The sequence below is a fragment of the Mytilus edulis genome, chromosome 4, assembly GCF_963676685.1.
Source record: "Mytilus edulis chromosome 4, xbMytEdul2.2, whole genome shotgun sequence".
NCBI lineage: Eukaryota > Metazoa > Mollusca > Bivalvia > Mytilida > Mytilidae > Mytilus > Mytilus edulis.
Window position 1 is genome coordinate 32,388,135 of NC_092347.1, and position 16,873 is coordinate 32,405,007.

The 16,873-nt window shown below is 31.9% G+C and overlaps 1 protein-coding gene across 2 annotated transcripts in view; it reads right to left on the minus strand.

Annotated features, from left to right (window-relative positions):
- LOC139519474 (uncharacterized) overlaps positions 1-16,873 on the minus strand; it is a 28,489-nt gene that overhangs the window by 2,529 nt on the left and 9,087 nt on the right. The window contains exons 10-21 of one of the 2 annotated variants that reach the window (XM_071311584.1): positions 16,600-16,671; positions 16,182-16,318; positions 12,652-12,759; positions 12,079-12,165; positions 11,176-11,283; positions 10,414-10,594; positions 5,567-5,710; positions 4,838-4,923; positions 3,128-3,198; positions 1,818-1,924; positions 1,096-1,237; positions 208-281 (exon numbers count right to left, since the gene is read on the minus strand). In XM_071311584.1, the coding sequence (XP_071167685.1) occupies positions 208-281; positions 1,096-1,237; positions 1,818-1,924; positions 3,128-3,198; positions 4,838-4,923; positions 5,567-5,710; positions 10,414-10,594; positions 11,176-11,283; positions 12,079-12,165; positions 12,652-12,759; positions 16,182-16,318; positions 16,600-16,671 (1,317 nt within the window). The remainder of the gene's footprint in view (positions 1-207; positions 282-1,095; positions 1,238-1,817; positions 1,925-3,127; positions 3,199-4,837; positions 4,924-5,566; positions 5,711-10,413; positions 10,595-11,175; positions 11,284-12,078; positions 12,166-12,651; positions 12,760-16,181; positions 16,319-16,599; positions 16,672-16,873) is intronic. The other variant, XR_011663598.1, reaches the window with a different exon arrangement.

The following is a 16,873-nucleotide window of genomic DNA, read 5'->3' on the forward strand; positions in this document are numbered from 1 at the left end:
TTGAGAGTAGTCATTTTGTTATTTCTGACTGCCTTAAACTTGTTGACCAAGGAAACAGATATACTTTTGTAACATATTTTAAAATTTTGTTTTCATTACTAATATTGGTTTAAATTCTGTTTATATCATATTTTATTTTAAACCATGTATCATCAAATTGTTAACCTTCAACATATTATTGAAAATATATTAATGCAATAACTATACCTAAGCGCTGTACGGGAACTGAGCTATGGTCTGTTTGGTTTTCTTGGATCATCTTTGAAAACAGTACTATATGCCTAAAATCACATAGGTTATCGATCTAGTTAAAACAAATTATCTCTGTGAAAGAATTACATTGACTGACAAGTACCGTTGGTTTTTCTACAGTATAGTATGCGTTCAACCCACTTTGTTTTTTACAAGAGCAGTTCTTGAGTTTAGAAATTTGCAGATAGCAATTTGGAACTCGACAACTTTTCCATTCAAGCATTCAAATTTGTATTTTCAAAACAGGCATGTGACTATAGAAATAAAAGGCTTACAGTACAATTATTACAAATAGTAGTCGAATTATTTTCTTTTACAAAATTGGGCCCTAGTATAATATGTATTTAGAGAACGTTAAAAACTGAGTTCGCATATAACTTTATAAACAGGCATAACTGCCGAACAGTATAGTGACGCCACGAAAATTAAAACTTTTATGAGTTAAGTGGTAACACGCATTATGTAAGTTACTTATGCCTACACGTGATGTTCCAACTTTGGTGACCGTTACCATGGAAACGAGTCTGGTGACAAACTATTTTTAACTCAAATTTTTATAGAGGCCATTGCATAGTATATGTATGCACATTTTAAGAAAAATTCGATGGTAAAAAAAAATTGCTATATCTGTAGGGATCCACCTTAAATAAAAGAATGGAAACCAATTTCGGGACAGACATACGGAAGGACAAGGATAACACTCAATGACCCCTTAGTTTTGTGGCTGGGTCATAAATGGGACCTTTAAGTTAGTAAAATTTTGACGAATGTTTTTCTACAAATTAAAAGGTATGTAATACAGGATTATGGTGTGATTAAATATATTTGATAGTAGTAACTTACACTGTTTTGTTTATTTCCACAATGAATTTACCATTCGGTTTTCTGAAGTAAGCACGTTCTATCTTAACATTAGTTTCTTCATCATAAGACTCCCAATTACCTCTAGCATCCTGATACTGCCAGGTAGATTTAACTGGCTTCACTATTAAATATTAATTGGAAAGTTAAATAATTCTGCAGATCTCTTGAAACAAATAATCGTGGATGAAATATATAGGTAACAAATAAATAACGTTAACAATGTTGTTTTGTAAGCACGTTCTATCTTAACATTAGTTTCTTCATCATAAGACTCCCAATTACCTCTAGCATCTTGATACTGCCAGGTAGATTTAACTGGCTTCACTGTTAAATATTAATTGGAAAGTTAAATAGTTCTGCAGATCTCTTGAAACAAATAATCGTGGATGAAATATATATGTAACAAATAAATAACGTTAACAATGTTGCTTTGTTTCCTTATTTTTTCAAATGAACCACTGACATCTTACTTTGAAACTAATACGTATTACAAAATGTATTACAATGTTTAAAACCAAAATCTGAAGGAGCTCCAAAAAGGTCAGAAAATTCTACTTTTAAAGTTGCACCCATCGTGATGAATTATTGAACTTAGTGATATCAGTATAAGAAGAAATGATTCTTAATTGTTCATATGATAATTCGGCAGTACACAATTTCAGAGTCAATGTTTCATCTGCATTTATAAGTAGTATACATACTTTTGTTGGTATGGGAAGGTAGTATAAGTGGTAAATCAGACGTTTCCTGTCGGCTATTCTGCTCATCCTCTATTAAATCCGGTGAACTTATTGTACGACCATCCTCACTGAAATATATCTTGCATAATTTTATCAGTCGAAAAATTCATTTAGGTTGGTTTATTTGATAAAACGGGGTTTGTTAGCTTGATATGGGTACCAGTGCTGGTATGTTGCAATCCATACAAATCCTTTTGTATCAGTTATTAAACTTAAACTATCAGATTGAACATTTAAAGACATAAAGCTGCTAGTGTTTTACTTGAAAACAATATTTTGATTTGGCAATAAAATATACCACCAATGGATCAGTAGTCCAACAGAAACTTACTGAATCCCAATAATAGAAGTTGTATTCCTTGAACTGTTTTGAATTTCACTTTATTGTAAAAACTAAAATAATTCTATTGTTTTCTTAATTACTGGTCTACTACTAGATTTTGTTCTGGTCATGTGCAGTGCACAAATCGTCTCATTCCGTCTGGTTTATTGTGCTGCTCTTAGAAATATTCTATGAAGTACGACATGCATAATTAGTGTAGCATGTGTAGGACAGCATGATTTCATTTCAGCATGTTAAGTAATTTGAGAATGGTTTAAGAAATAACAAACATTCCTTCACAGAGTTCAATATTATTGTTCACTAATATTGATGTGTTTGAAATTTTGTTATTTGTATTTATTATCATCGACATTAGAAAGTAAAGTGTTTTTTTCTGCACTAATAATTTTGGGGATTTCATTTCTATTTTTCCTTTTTGTAGCCCTTTTTTCATGTTTATCGTGATTACACAAACGATGATATGGATAAAAAAATATTTGAGCATGTCATGTGCCTTCTCAAGACGTGAACCTTATCATTGTTTTGGTGTGTAATAAATATGTTTTTTGGAGGAGAAGTGGGCTTTTCCGATAACTTTGTCTTTGATATTTGCTGGTAAATTATTTCATAAAGTAATGAGATACGAGGACTATCTTGGACTTGACAGGTTGCTTTAGCACTCAATTTTTATGCTGAAGACTGTATATTGACATATAGATGTATGTTGATTGCTTGTTGCGTTTAGATACTGTCATTGACATAAAACTCGCATTTAATGCTGTTAAATTTAAATTAAATAAGTATCAATTTTCATATATTAATAACATCATTATAATTATTTTTTCAATTTATCCGTTACCACTGCTGCATGTTTGCTCGATACTTGCAATATGGGATTATATCTTATTTTACTTTTTATATGCTAGCTTAATAAAATAAAATTACACACCTGACTGCCACTTCAAACAAATCATCACATGCAAACTTGTATATGCCAAGTCTTCCTCGATCCCAATGAACCTGAAAATTATTGTCGCTATATTTTTTATCTAAGTGATTAATATATCTTTTTCTTAAACCCGAATGCAGTTTATAACAGATTAAAGTTGAAAAGGCATATCTGAAATAATTGGTAATGTGTAACAATGACCTAACTCAGGTTCCCAATTGTGAACTTTCCACTTTTTAATATGTAGCAATATTCCAGCAGTGATCGCATACCGAGTATATACCCCCAAGTCGATACGGTATTCTAGGACTTGTATTTCCCATCATGATTTTCTTGATAGAGTGTTTCTGCTCACAAGGAAGCTATTAAAACAAACAAGATTTCTAAGAGGTGAAGCTGAAAGCGTCCCATCATTAAATTTACAGACACCATCACGAGTTGTTCGACCGTTATGGAATACTAGTATTCATTTCACAGATGATAGCGGATATGTTCCACATGGGTGCCACATGTGAGGCAGGATATGTTTCCCCTTCCGGAGCTCACCCCCAGTTTTTTTGGAGGGTTTGCATTGCTCAGTCTTTATTTTTCTGTGTTGTGTTTTGTGTTTTGAATTTCTTTTTCTAGCCCTGGTAATGTCAGTTAATTTTCAAGTTTGAATGATCCTGTGATATCGTTCACCTCTCTTTTGTAAGACTGCTGTTAGATTTATTTATTTTTTTACACTCTTAGTGATTCTTTCTATCAAAAGTGAAGATTTCACCATATTCTCCACCCAGCTAATAAAATATAAAAATCAACCTAGACAATATTCAAGAATGTTTATGCTATAACCCTTTTTTACTCTACAAATATCAAATAAGTTGTATCTTACTGATTAACTGTATATAGTAAATGGCTGAATGTAGAAAAATAATTTAATCTATGAACATTTGTTTAATTGACACATGCACCAACATATTATAGGCGTAGTATTCATTTTTAATTCTAGGTACTGTTTTATGAGTACTACTGCTTAAAATGACCGATTTTATATCCCGTCATACTTTGAACCACACTATTATTTTATTTATTATTACTTTATACTGTTTACTCAGTTTTTGTTATATCTATTTTGCGTGACTGTATTTATGCATCCGTCATACTTTGAACGACAAAATTATTTCATGTCTACCTGTGCGAATTTCAAACGCGCAATTTTATACTAGTACTCAAAACCCTCCTTCCTTGATGAGTGCATTTTACATAGACAAATAAAATCGTATAATATAATCAAAATGAGGATGTTAATTTGATGTGTGCTTCTTCGTTACATTTTTTGTTTTCATAGTGATTAATATGATAACACAATGTTGTCTGCTGTACCCCTATTTTTGACATTTTTGACTATTGTGTCTGTTTGTTTTGTTCAAGCATCGGGGACAATATAATGGAATGTGATACGACTGTCATACAAGTGAGAGGTTTAGCTAGCTATAAAACCAGGTTCAATCCACCATTTTCTACATTTGAAAATGCCTGTACCAAGTCAGGAATATGACAGTTCTTGTCCATTCGTTTTTGATGCGTTTTGTTATTTGATTTTGCCATGTGATTATGGACTTTCCGAATTGATTTTCCTCTGAGTTCAGTATTTTTGTGATTTTGCTTTTTAGATCTGGTCAGTTTTACGTCTTTGTTCATAGAACAACCTTTTTAGGTATTACATACCACAACTTTCCCATTTGGTTCCACACGCAGGATAGTTCCTCTGCTTCCTTTTCCACCATCCTGTTCACCGTACTTCCAATCTTTTCCTTTATACATGAAAAGAAATGTTTTATTCATTCGTATACAAAGTAGATGCACTTATTAAATTTGAAAGTGAACAATAACAAAGATCCTGCATTAAAAAAGAGAAACACATCAGTTAAGTTCTCAACATTTTTATGTGACTTTCTGTATCAGATATCTTGTCATTATTGTTTTATTAAATGTATGTATATTCATGACTTTTGTTTTGTTTGAAGACCTTTGATATTGTGTTTGGTCTACATTTTGTCTAGACTTAATAGATTATTGTAACACTTGATTCTGTTTATTAAGGTCAATATCAAAGTATCTAATTGTTCCAATGGTGTGCCATCAATGATTGATAAGAAACAAAAAGTGTAAACATAATATATTAAGCCATCATCTTGGTTATAACACAGTTGCATATTACAAATACATTATAATTATGATACAAAAAGAAATCAAATAAGTTCTACAAATGATTCGCGGATAGTTAAACAGTTTAGTTACGTGATATTCATTTGTGGCATATAAATTGTTGCATCCTCAATCTTAACTTTTTAATTTATCAATTCTAAACTTTATTCTGCTGTCGTTAAAGCATTCTGTCTCAATATTATCCGTGATAGCAACAACTTTCCTTAATGGTTATATTTGATACAATACCTCTCTTAACTTTGCATCCAACAGCAATTAAATCATCTACTAGTCGCCTAGGTTCATTGACAGGTTTGATATCATACGTTTTAATGCTTTCATCATAATGATAAACATTCTTGTGACCATTGTCCCATTCAACCCATATCCTTCCTGAAAGAGAATAACACTCAAATTTTATATTTCACATTCCTAAAGTGGAAATGCTGCATTTCAATCCCACACAATATTTTTTGCAATACTATAGACATTACAATATATTTGTCTTAGAACGTTTTGTTATCAAAAGATAATTTATAATGGATGTCCTTGAAAACAAATTCTTTCATTTTATTTACATATGTAAGTTACAATTGTTTTTGCTATCTGTCTTGTTTTGTTTTTGTGTATATCATTTGAAATTTATACCGTTAATCCTTTAGAGCAAAGAAACAGTATTAGCCTGCATAATCAAACATATACTAATCAACATTCTACAAGTATTCCAGACACGTGTTTCATTCTTTCTAAAATACCACACTGTATAGTAGGTATTAGGTTTATGCTCTTATAATATACTAGATTATGGAGTGTGTGTCCGAGCGAGAACTTCTCTAGTTCATTACTTTAGGAATATTTATCAAAAAGTAGTACTTCAGTATTCAGCCCCTTTCTACTATTTAGTCAGACGTCAGTCGCTACCCTGATATACCCTATCTTTTCGGGGTAATTAATACGGATAGCGTTTGACATCTTTAGCCGAACAGATTTATCATTTTTACATAACTTAATTCATTGTATGCTGGTTCATATTCTGGACACCAGTCTTTGCTCCTTTCTAATATAATTCACAAACAAAAAACAAATATGAAGCTTAGAAATGGAAAAATATTAAATACTAAACTCGTTCAAAGGGTATCTACACGTCTCAATCTTCAAAATCGCTTATCTAAAAATACAACCATCGCTAATATTTTTAACAATAAAAATCGTGTTTACCCTTCTATCGATAAGTGTCATGCCAAAAAATGACTTACATGTCCCCGTCTTTCCACCAACAATACGGTAAGGTTCACATTTAATGGTCGCACATTTTCTTTAAAATTTGAAACTGATATGACTTGAAAAACAAACAGTCTTATTTATTTACTCACATGAAACAAACCGGGATGCGGTATTCAGTACGTAGGTGAACCTGGACGATATTTATCTAAACGCACTCAAGAACATCTGTATCGTTTTAAAAGACCCAATAAATTCAAAAGTATCATTTATCAACACCTTAAGAAGCACAATCATCCTATTAAATATTTAGCAGTTCAACCTTTGGAAGTAATAAATAAGCAGACTGGTGAATCTCATTCAAAGTTTGTACGATCACGGAAAATAATTGAATTAAATTGGATTAAAAAATTACAGACAGTCTACCCTTTCGGTCTCAATGATAATATCATGGGAATTGGCAATATATCAAGAACCAATTCTGTTAACATTTTGGATATTGTTTCTAAAACTGTTCGAAACAAACGCTCTCATGGTCGTAGAAAAAATCGCAATCAAAGAAAATTTCCGACAAATCATACCAATATTTTGGACCTAATTTCTATTTCAAAAAACAACGGCAGACATTATCTGTTAACAAAGCTCTGTTCATTATCGATTAATAAGTTAAATAAAATTTTAGAGGAATTTCATATAGCAGTCCTAAGTATGAAATCAATCAAATTATAATTGCATATTGTTATTCTAAACTGTTTCCTAAAATTGATCGTTCTGAAGATCACAAAAAACATTTTATTAAAATAAAGTATGTCAATAAAGGTTTTGATTTTGTTAATATTGCTGGTATTTTTAACGACCATTCTGTTAAAGAACAAATTCCTGGATATTTTGATAATACTGAGCTCCCTCTTATTTGTTATATTTACAAGAAATCTACCCGGAAATTTGTGTTTAATTATAGCCAATTGTGTAAAGATGTTAATATCAGTGAAAATACACCTACTTCATGTAATTGCAGTAATTCCAAATACATTTATGGACCCATTTCCCATGTTATAACAGGAGATCTTAACATCGTTCAAGACCGAGAGTTGAAATCATTCCTCAGTAAAGGACCTAAATATCGTCCCCCTTCAACTATTAATTGGAATGAGTGTCGTGATATCATCCATGACTCACTCCGTACTTACTGTTTGAAATGGATAAAACGGGAAAAAGCTGACAAAAAATCTTTGGACTCTTTTTTTAATTCAGTAATAAACATTGTTGATATACGTATTCAACATTTTAAAGAACATTTTACTCTTAAAAATAACCACAATAATTCAATAAACCTATTTCTCGTATCAAACATAAACTAAAAGAACTAGCCAAGGAATTTGTTTTTGTCCCGGCCGATAAAGCTGCTAATAATATTATTATTGTTTGACGTAAATTTTACATTGAGGTTCTACAAAAAGAAATCACCAATTCCCCAACATTCCAACTGACTCCATTTTCAGAAAACGACATCTTTAACAAACATAAACTTTTAGCTTTACAAGCAGAACCAAAAACAATGAAAGTCCCAACTATGTATTGGCTTCCGAAACTACACAAAACACCTTACAAATATAGATTTATTTCGTCTTCAAGCCATTGTTCCACTACTAAATTATCTATTCTTCTTACTAGTACACTTGGTACAATCAAAAACCTGATAATAAATTGTTCAAATAAAGCCTTCGAAAATAGTGGAATTAATTACTTTTGGAGTGTCAAAAACTCGTTGGAAGTACTTGATTTTTGAATCTGTTCAAAGTTTTGATTTTTCTACCCTATATACCACATTGCCTCACATTCTCATTAAGAAAAAATTCACACACCTAATTAAATGGGCATTTAAAAAGTCAGAATGTGAATATATATGTTCAAACTCTTTTAGGTCATTTTTTAGTAGCAATAAACAAAAAACTATGTCAATTGGACATGCTTTGATACTATATCTGCTCTTGAATTTTTACTAGATAACATTTTTGTTCGCTTTGGAGATTCCGTATATCGTCAGGTTATCGGAATTCCAATGGGGACTAACTGTGCACCACTTATTGCGGACCTGTTTTTGTATTGCTATGAGTTACAATTTATGACAAAAATCAGCAAAGACCCATCGAAACAACATCTGATACACAAATTTAATAATACTTTTAGATATTTGGATGATATTTTAGCTCTCAATAATGACGACTTCAGTATGTATATTAAAGAAATTTATCCTGTTGAACTTACTTTAAATAAAGCTAATACTAACAATGACCACTGCCCTTTCCTCGATCTTATATATATCATAAACGGAAAGCTTAATACTAAAATTTATGATAAAAGAGATGATTTCTCATTTCCTATCGTTAATTATTCATTTTTAGATGGTGACGTTCCCTTGTCACCATCTTACGGAGTTTATATATCTCAACTTGTACGATTCGCTCGTGTATGTAACAATGTTTTAGATTTTAACAAGAGAAATTTATGTATTACTGAAAAATTATTACACCAGGGTTTTCGATATCACAAACTAGTCAAAACATTAACTAAATTTTATCATCGGTATAAGGACATCATTTGTAAATATAGCTCAACATGCAGACTTCATATACGTTCAGGTATTTCACATCCAATATTTTATGGAAATATTCTTTATAGAGCACAAAAATGTCAGTATTCACCTCAGAAGCTAACAAAACCTTTAAATAGACTTATTAAGAAGGGATATAGTTACGATACTGTTGTCAGGTCATTAAAGATTGCATATTTTGGCGTTAATATTGATTCACTTATAGGGTCTTTGCATCGGAACTAAACACATTTATTCTTAATAAACCAGTTGTTGGCATGACACGGGTTATGTTCTTCTCATATATGTTATGATGGTATGATACTAAACCCCTCACGGGGAGGATTGTGCCTGATATTCATATGATGAAGACATAATTTTTCAATCAGTTTAATTGAGGTCCGGAGCTGGCATGTCAGTTAACTGCTAGTAGTCTGATGTTATTTATGTATTATTGTCATTTTGTTTATTTTCTTTGGTTACATCTTCTGACATCAGACTCGGACTTCTCTTGAACTGAATTTTAATGTGCGTATTGTTATGCGTTTACTTTTCTGCATTGGCTAGAGGTATAGGGGGAGGGTTGAGGTCTCACAAACATGTTTAACCCCGCCGCATTTTTGCGCCTGTCCCAAGTCAGGAGCCTCTGGCCTTTGTTAGTCTTGTATCATTTTAACTTTTAGTTTCTTGTGTACAATTTGGAGTTTAGTATGGTGTTCATTATCACTGAACCAGTATATATTTGTTTAGGGGTCAGCTGAAGGACGCCTCCGGGTGCGAGAATTTCTCGTTGCATTGAAGACCTGTTGGTGACATTCTGCTGTTGTCTGCTCTTTGGTCGGGTTGTTGTCTCTTTGGCACATTCCCCATTTCCATTCTCAATTTTATTGATAATCAATTTCAGGTCACTGTTAGAAAAAGAAATCTACTTTTTATGTGAGGGTAGGAAACTTGGAAAGGATGAGGTTTATTAAGAGTTTCATGAGTATTTCGTCTAATATATAAAAAGATGCCATTTTTTTATTTATCTAATATCGGTTTTTATACTACAGTTTAAATGGAAAAAAATTTTATCTATAAAAATCTTAACACAAAACAAATCATGAAATGTATTTAAGAAAGGTGACGAGACATAAAAAAAATCCTCTAGATACCAATTGTATATCATATTTTGTATATGAAGACACCTGGAATTGTTTAAGCTGTAGTATATATCCTATTTATTTGCCTTTTGGTCATGTTGATCATGAAAGCTTTCAATTGTGCGCTAAAAATAACGTACCATCGTTATCTTCACCAATAACGGTGCCAGCCATATTCGAATCTTGATTTTTCCATTGCCAATTCGGTCCTCGTCGAACACGTGTTCCTAACTGTACAGCTTGACATTTTGGTTGTTTAAACCGCCCATGATACTGCGTCACAGGATCCAGAAGCAATATTACATTATCCGTGATATCATCCTGTATCGGTAATAACTCTATTACAGATGAATCTAATGATTAGTTAAATAGTAAGAGCAGTCGAAAACCAATGACGGTGTGTGGTCGAATTCCGAATGTGTTTTTTAATTCAAAAATAAAACCTTCATTTATTTCATTAGTAGCTGAAGGTAAAAGTTGTGCTTTGCAAAAAGGAGCAAAATTTGTTAATGAACGCTAAGTTTGTGATTGTCTGTTTTGCATTTTTGACATCGAAGTTTGCTAAATTATAAAATAGTTCCTTGTAATGTTAAGCACCTGAGATCAACCCCAGTTTTTGGTGGGGTTCGTGTTGCTTAGTCTTTAGTTTTCTATGTTGTGTCTTCTGTACTATTATTTGTCTGTTTTGTCTTTTTATTTTTAGCCATGGCGTTGTCAGTTTATTTTCATTCTAAGAATTTGACTGTCCATCTCGTATCTTTCGTCCCTCTTTTAAAGAGCACACAATTTATTTCACGAATGTTTCTAACAAAACAAATGTCTGAAAAGATTAAATTAAATGTATCATTTCAATTAAGGACTACTTTCGGTAAAGATTATTTTTACCGTTAATAATAACTTACATATGCATCTAATTCCTGTAGACTAGCAGAACGAACAGCTGTTTTTACAGAGGTTTTAGAAAACTCAGTATTTGTCTCTAATTTATTTGCTATTTCTGCTGCATGGATCTGAAATTCATTATTTACAATCCATGTTGATTACTCAATTTTGATATAGATTTGGAATCGAAGAATAAAAGTGTAACTTGAAACAAAAGATGATAAATAAAAGCTCAGTTAAAATTCATTCAATGACTTTTAGCAATGTATTGTATTCACAGTATCCAATTCCCTTTTTTTGAAGATATACTTTATTGTAGTAAATTTTGAATGAACATAACAGACACAACCTAAGTTAGTAGAAAGCAGCAAAATCAAAATATATGTGCAGTTGCTGAAACGAGGTGTTGTGAAAACACGAACTCTTCAGATATACCACGCTAATTTCATTTTAACTTTGATGCAGAGTTGTCTCATTGGCACTCATACCACATCTTCTTATTTCTATTAAAGATAGAAGATTTCTTTCAAAGTTTGTCCTTATATTTATACATTATTCTTTTTCCCTGAACGACTCGATGTAATTAGGGTCAATTTAAAGAAGACATTCTTGTGCTTTTGTTGTGGTGTTGGTGTGTCATTGGCGCACACTTTACTTAAACAATATTCATAATATACCCTTTCGAATCTTGGATAGAAATAAGACGAACTTACTTATTTTGAATTATCAAATACATCATTTTTGTACATATTTCAAGTAATTGGTATAGTTGTTTGTTTATAATTTTATGTATATAAAAGTAGTTTTCTATCATTAAAGTTTTGATGTATAGGAATAATGAAGAAGGGAATTTGGTGACAGATTCAAGATAAAAGGTATTAATTTTGGTAGCCTTTGAAAATATATATATATATAATATTTACCAATATCTGTGTATTTTGTGCAAGACGCTGGATCTGATCTGGTGGAATCAACTTGCCAAAAGTGTTTTTTACAACCTTACTCATAATCTAAAAATCAAATCATGTGTGATATCCTTTGTTTAATACATAAGACGTAATTATACACTAATACCCTTAACCTTTCTCAAGAAAGGTTATCACGATTGAAATATTTGGGAGACAGATATCACGGCTGAAAACGACGTTTTTAGTTTATTATTGATAATCATGAAATTATTTTAACATTGTTTTCTTTTTAATATTCATTCCGATTTGAAATGTTAACAAAACATTATTATACAAATCAAATACTTAAAACTTCTAATCTAAGTGTTCTTACTTCTCAGGAAAAAAAGGAGAAAAATAAATTTGAGAGAAATTTGAAATTTGAATAACGTAAAGCATTTTTTAGACTAAACACTATTTACGCGACTGACAAAACATGCGTCTAGTGTACCAAATTATAATCCCAGTATTTTGATTAAGTGTTTTCTAAATAAAAACAAAAACAATCTAGAGTAATAATGATAACATAAATTGATAAAATTAACTCACATCGGTGTTCGCTCCTCCTATTGGTACACAAAATATCTTAATTCCTCTAAGAGCAATAATTGAAACAGTTTTGTCTATTTCTGCATCTCTGGCTAAATTCAACACAGTCTGGAATTAAAGTAAAATGGTTAAAACAAGGCAAACTTAGAGATCTTTTTTACACACTAAATGATAATTGCCGCCGCCATAAGTATTCGATAAACAGGGAATGGATGAACGGCGGGTGCAAAAATCCTTACAAAGTGCAGCATGCCTTTTTATTTTGGAAGTTGTTAACGCTGGAAATAAGTGCTATTAAAAATTCCATCTATAGCCATTTAAGTAATATCATATAGGTTTTTGTCAGGTGTGCCACACAGTGGATATCGCACAATATCAAGCTTGATACCTAGTGGCATAAGGCTTTGATCATGCAGTAGCGGTTGATGGTTAAATAACTTATTTTAAAAATTATAAGATGACGATTAAGCAGAATATCACTTTTACTTAAAACATTGAACAGCAACGCCGGTTCTAACCTAGAGATAGTAAGAAAATGTTTGATACCGAATTTACTTGTCACGACATGGGGTTTTGAAACATGTGCATTTTTGAATTTGTATTATGCAATATTTTAAATAGTAGTATCAAGGTATTACTTATCATTATAAGAGCTTTGTCATTTCCATCAGCAGACAATGTACGTGCGGTGTTAAAAGGTATAATCTTATGTTCCAATCAAACGCATCATTCATGACTGCAAAAAGTATTTAGGACGTAACAGCCCTGCCTATGATAATTGTATAATCAAAAAGCTGAAAGCTCTGAGGAAAAATGACGCCACTGCCTCAAATATTGGGATTCTTTCCTGGATGATCTACAGTATCCAATGACTACTGGCTGTTTTTTTGGTACAAATAAATAGGTGATCAAGAATACTGGAATGATCTACAATATCCAATGATTACTAGCTGTTCTTTTGTACTAATAAAAAGGTCAAGACTATGTAAATGATCTACAATATCCAATGGCTACTGGCTGTTCTTTTGTACATACTAAATAAAGACTACCTGAATGATCTAAAGTACTCTAAGTAATGTGTAATTTATTTCTTGCAATTACATTTTTCTAAATCAACTTCTGTAAAATAAATTGTGTCCACTTACTGTGTAAAACATTTCTTTGTTCTAATTTTTCTTGAGAAGTAAAGATGTGGTATGATTGCTATAATGAGACAACTATCCACAAAAGACCAATATGCCACAGACATTAACAACTGTAGGTCACCGTACGGCCTTCAACAATGAACAAAGCCCATACCGCATAGTCAGTTATAAAAGGCCCCGATGAGACAATGTAAAACAATTCAAACGAGAAAACTAACAGCCTTATTTATGTAAAAAAATGAACGAAAAACAAATATGTAACACATAAACTAACGACAACCACTGAATTACAGGCTCCTGACTTGGGACAGGCACATTCATAAATAATGTGGTGGGGTTAAACAATCCCAACCCTCCTGTAGTAACAAGCTCTTATACCCCACTAGTCCTATAACATATGACTTCGCATTCTTATTCAATTTTTAACGTTTTTATACTGATATTTTCATTATTTTTTTTAATTTTGAATGCTAAGTGTGACACATTGATAGTAATTTTTTTTATCAGAACAGTAAATAGAAATAGTAAATAATGCTCCCGAGGTCATATGTTTATATAGGACTAATTACCCACATACTCATAAAAATAAGTTACTATAGTGACATACATTTAGTTATTTTTATTACTTGAAGCAAATTCTATTTCTGTAGATTTATACAATAGCATAATATTGTTATACTTGTTTTATTTCACCTTGAAGATTAGACAAATAGGGATACTCCTTTGATTTTTTATTTCATGTCAGTCAGGTCCCTTTATATGAAATTTGAAACCCCTTCTCTGCCATATTGATATTTTATAACAACTCTGCTCAATTTGATATTCATTCTTTAACCATATATCAGTATATATCATAGTAAGCTAATTTTTAGTTTACACTAATCCAAAATCTTTCATGTCAAATTTCTGTCTCCATTTAAGTTTATGCTTTAATTTTGAACCAACGTGGTATTAAACACAATTCCAAGTAATAATGCTGTTATAGTGGGTCACCATATATTCAACTTGGGTGGCATTCCAGTTATTGAAATTTGTGTCAGATTGGATAATGAACTAGACCTTGAGGAATTGATCTCATTATTTAATATGGAACCATAGTAAGGGACCCCTACCCGGTACAAAATAAAACATGTCAAGCGGCAAAATTTATCACCAGAGATTACAAGTCAAGAGAGGATGGATAAGTCTCCAAAATGCTTGCCAAACTGGAACTTCAACAAGATCTCCAGACAAGGACGAACAAGGATTTAAAGCCAAAGTTAGTATTTATGTAAAAAGTAGTTAAGGGGCTGATTTACGCTATTGAACCAGACGAATTCCTCAAAAAAGCATGTCCAAAGAGAACCATAACTGCAGAGAAATTCAAAGAATACCACGCAACAATTATTGTGGAAAACAATGGAAAAGCAAGTAAAGAATAACTCTTACTGTGAGATTATTGACATTCCACTAAGTAAAACACCGTACATTATGCAAACTCATCCTTTGTACGACAGTGATCGCACCGAATCAGCTATGACGACACTGTTGTGCACGCATCAAACGTAGAGAGCTTCAAATCTGTTCTCCCGCCCTGTCAATAAATCGGCGGCGCTCTCTCAAACCGTTGTATTAAAGCCAGCATCTATATCGACAATTTATTCACATGTCATACAGATACAGTCTGTTACAGACTCTACAGGTGTAACTTTGTAAACAAAGATGGATTTCCGTTACTTCGATCTGTCTTATAACCAGTAGAAAGTGGACAATACGGACATATTATATTTTCTTCTGAAAAAGGCAGTTGTTTGTAAAACGAAAAGACTATCAAGTATTCCCCGATTAATTATATATCTTTAATGTTTTAACAATGTTTTAGTTTTACTTCACATAATCAATAAAGTTATAAAAATAGATTTATGAGTATCTTAACTACATTGGTTGGTACACTTCGATCTTTTTGGTAATAAGAAGGACCGGAGGTATGTAAACTGGTTCCCGGTTGATTACTACACATGATAATACAAGCAGATTCCAGTTTGTATGTAAAAAAGTAAATACATTGGTTGGTACACTTCGATCTTTTTGGTAATAAGAAGGACCGGAGGTATGTAAACTGGTTCCCGGTTGATTACTACACATGATAATACAAGCAGATTCCAGTATGTAAAAAAGTAAATACGAAACCAAGCGCGGTAAGGCGGAGAAATGTAATGGGGAAGAAAATATACGAAACCAAGCGCGGAAGGCAGAGACATGTAATGGAAGTTCAGGTCAGCAGTATTGGAAAAAGACGCTGAAAGCGTCATTTTCCAAAAATAAATAAAAACGGAAGGATTGATTCAACAAGTAATTTCCTGGTTGAGTGAGTAGTAAAGGGGTTCAACAAATAATTATACTTACCAGTAAAGACGATACTGATAGCGCACCAATTTTATCTTTCTCATCTTCAACAGGAGCTTCTATGCGAGTTGGCATTCCATCCGTTATCACAATAATGTTCGGCAGGAAATCATGGTTTGCAATGGTAGTAGGAGCACCTTTGTGAAAATTCGAAATTGTAATTCATTTTAAAATAATAAAGATACACATAAAATAGCGTCTGAGAATGAGCAAAGCTTGACTTTTGTTATCACTTGCATTAAACATAATCTTAATAAAACCTAACAATCAACTTGCATTCTTTAAGTTTCATTCTGTATTGTCCATATTAGTTTGTCATGGTAAAATAAAGGACCAAAACTGCAACTTCGAAAGTCCTTTGGGTATATAGAAAAGCGTACATGTATGGAAAATGACTATTAGTGAAGAATAAACTTACAGTGAGTTATTCCAGACAATGCCATCAACAGACCTGCTGCTAGAGGAGAGGGACCACCAGGTCTCAACTTGGCTGAAATATATAATCAATTAATTTAAAAAAAAAGGACAACCATATATTAAAACCAATAAAGTTGGACCAGATATTAACGCCATAAAAAGCATATTTAAATTATGAATGATATTTGTATTGGAATTTGATTTAGCATATTCCTGAATTACTTTATATTGAAAATAGTTTACTTTGTTTACAATACGTATTAATGCTACATATT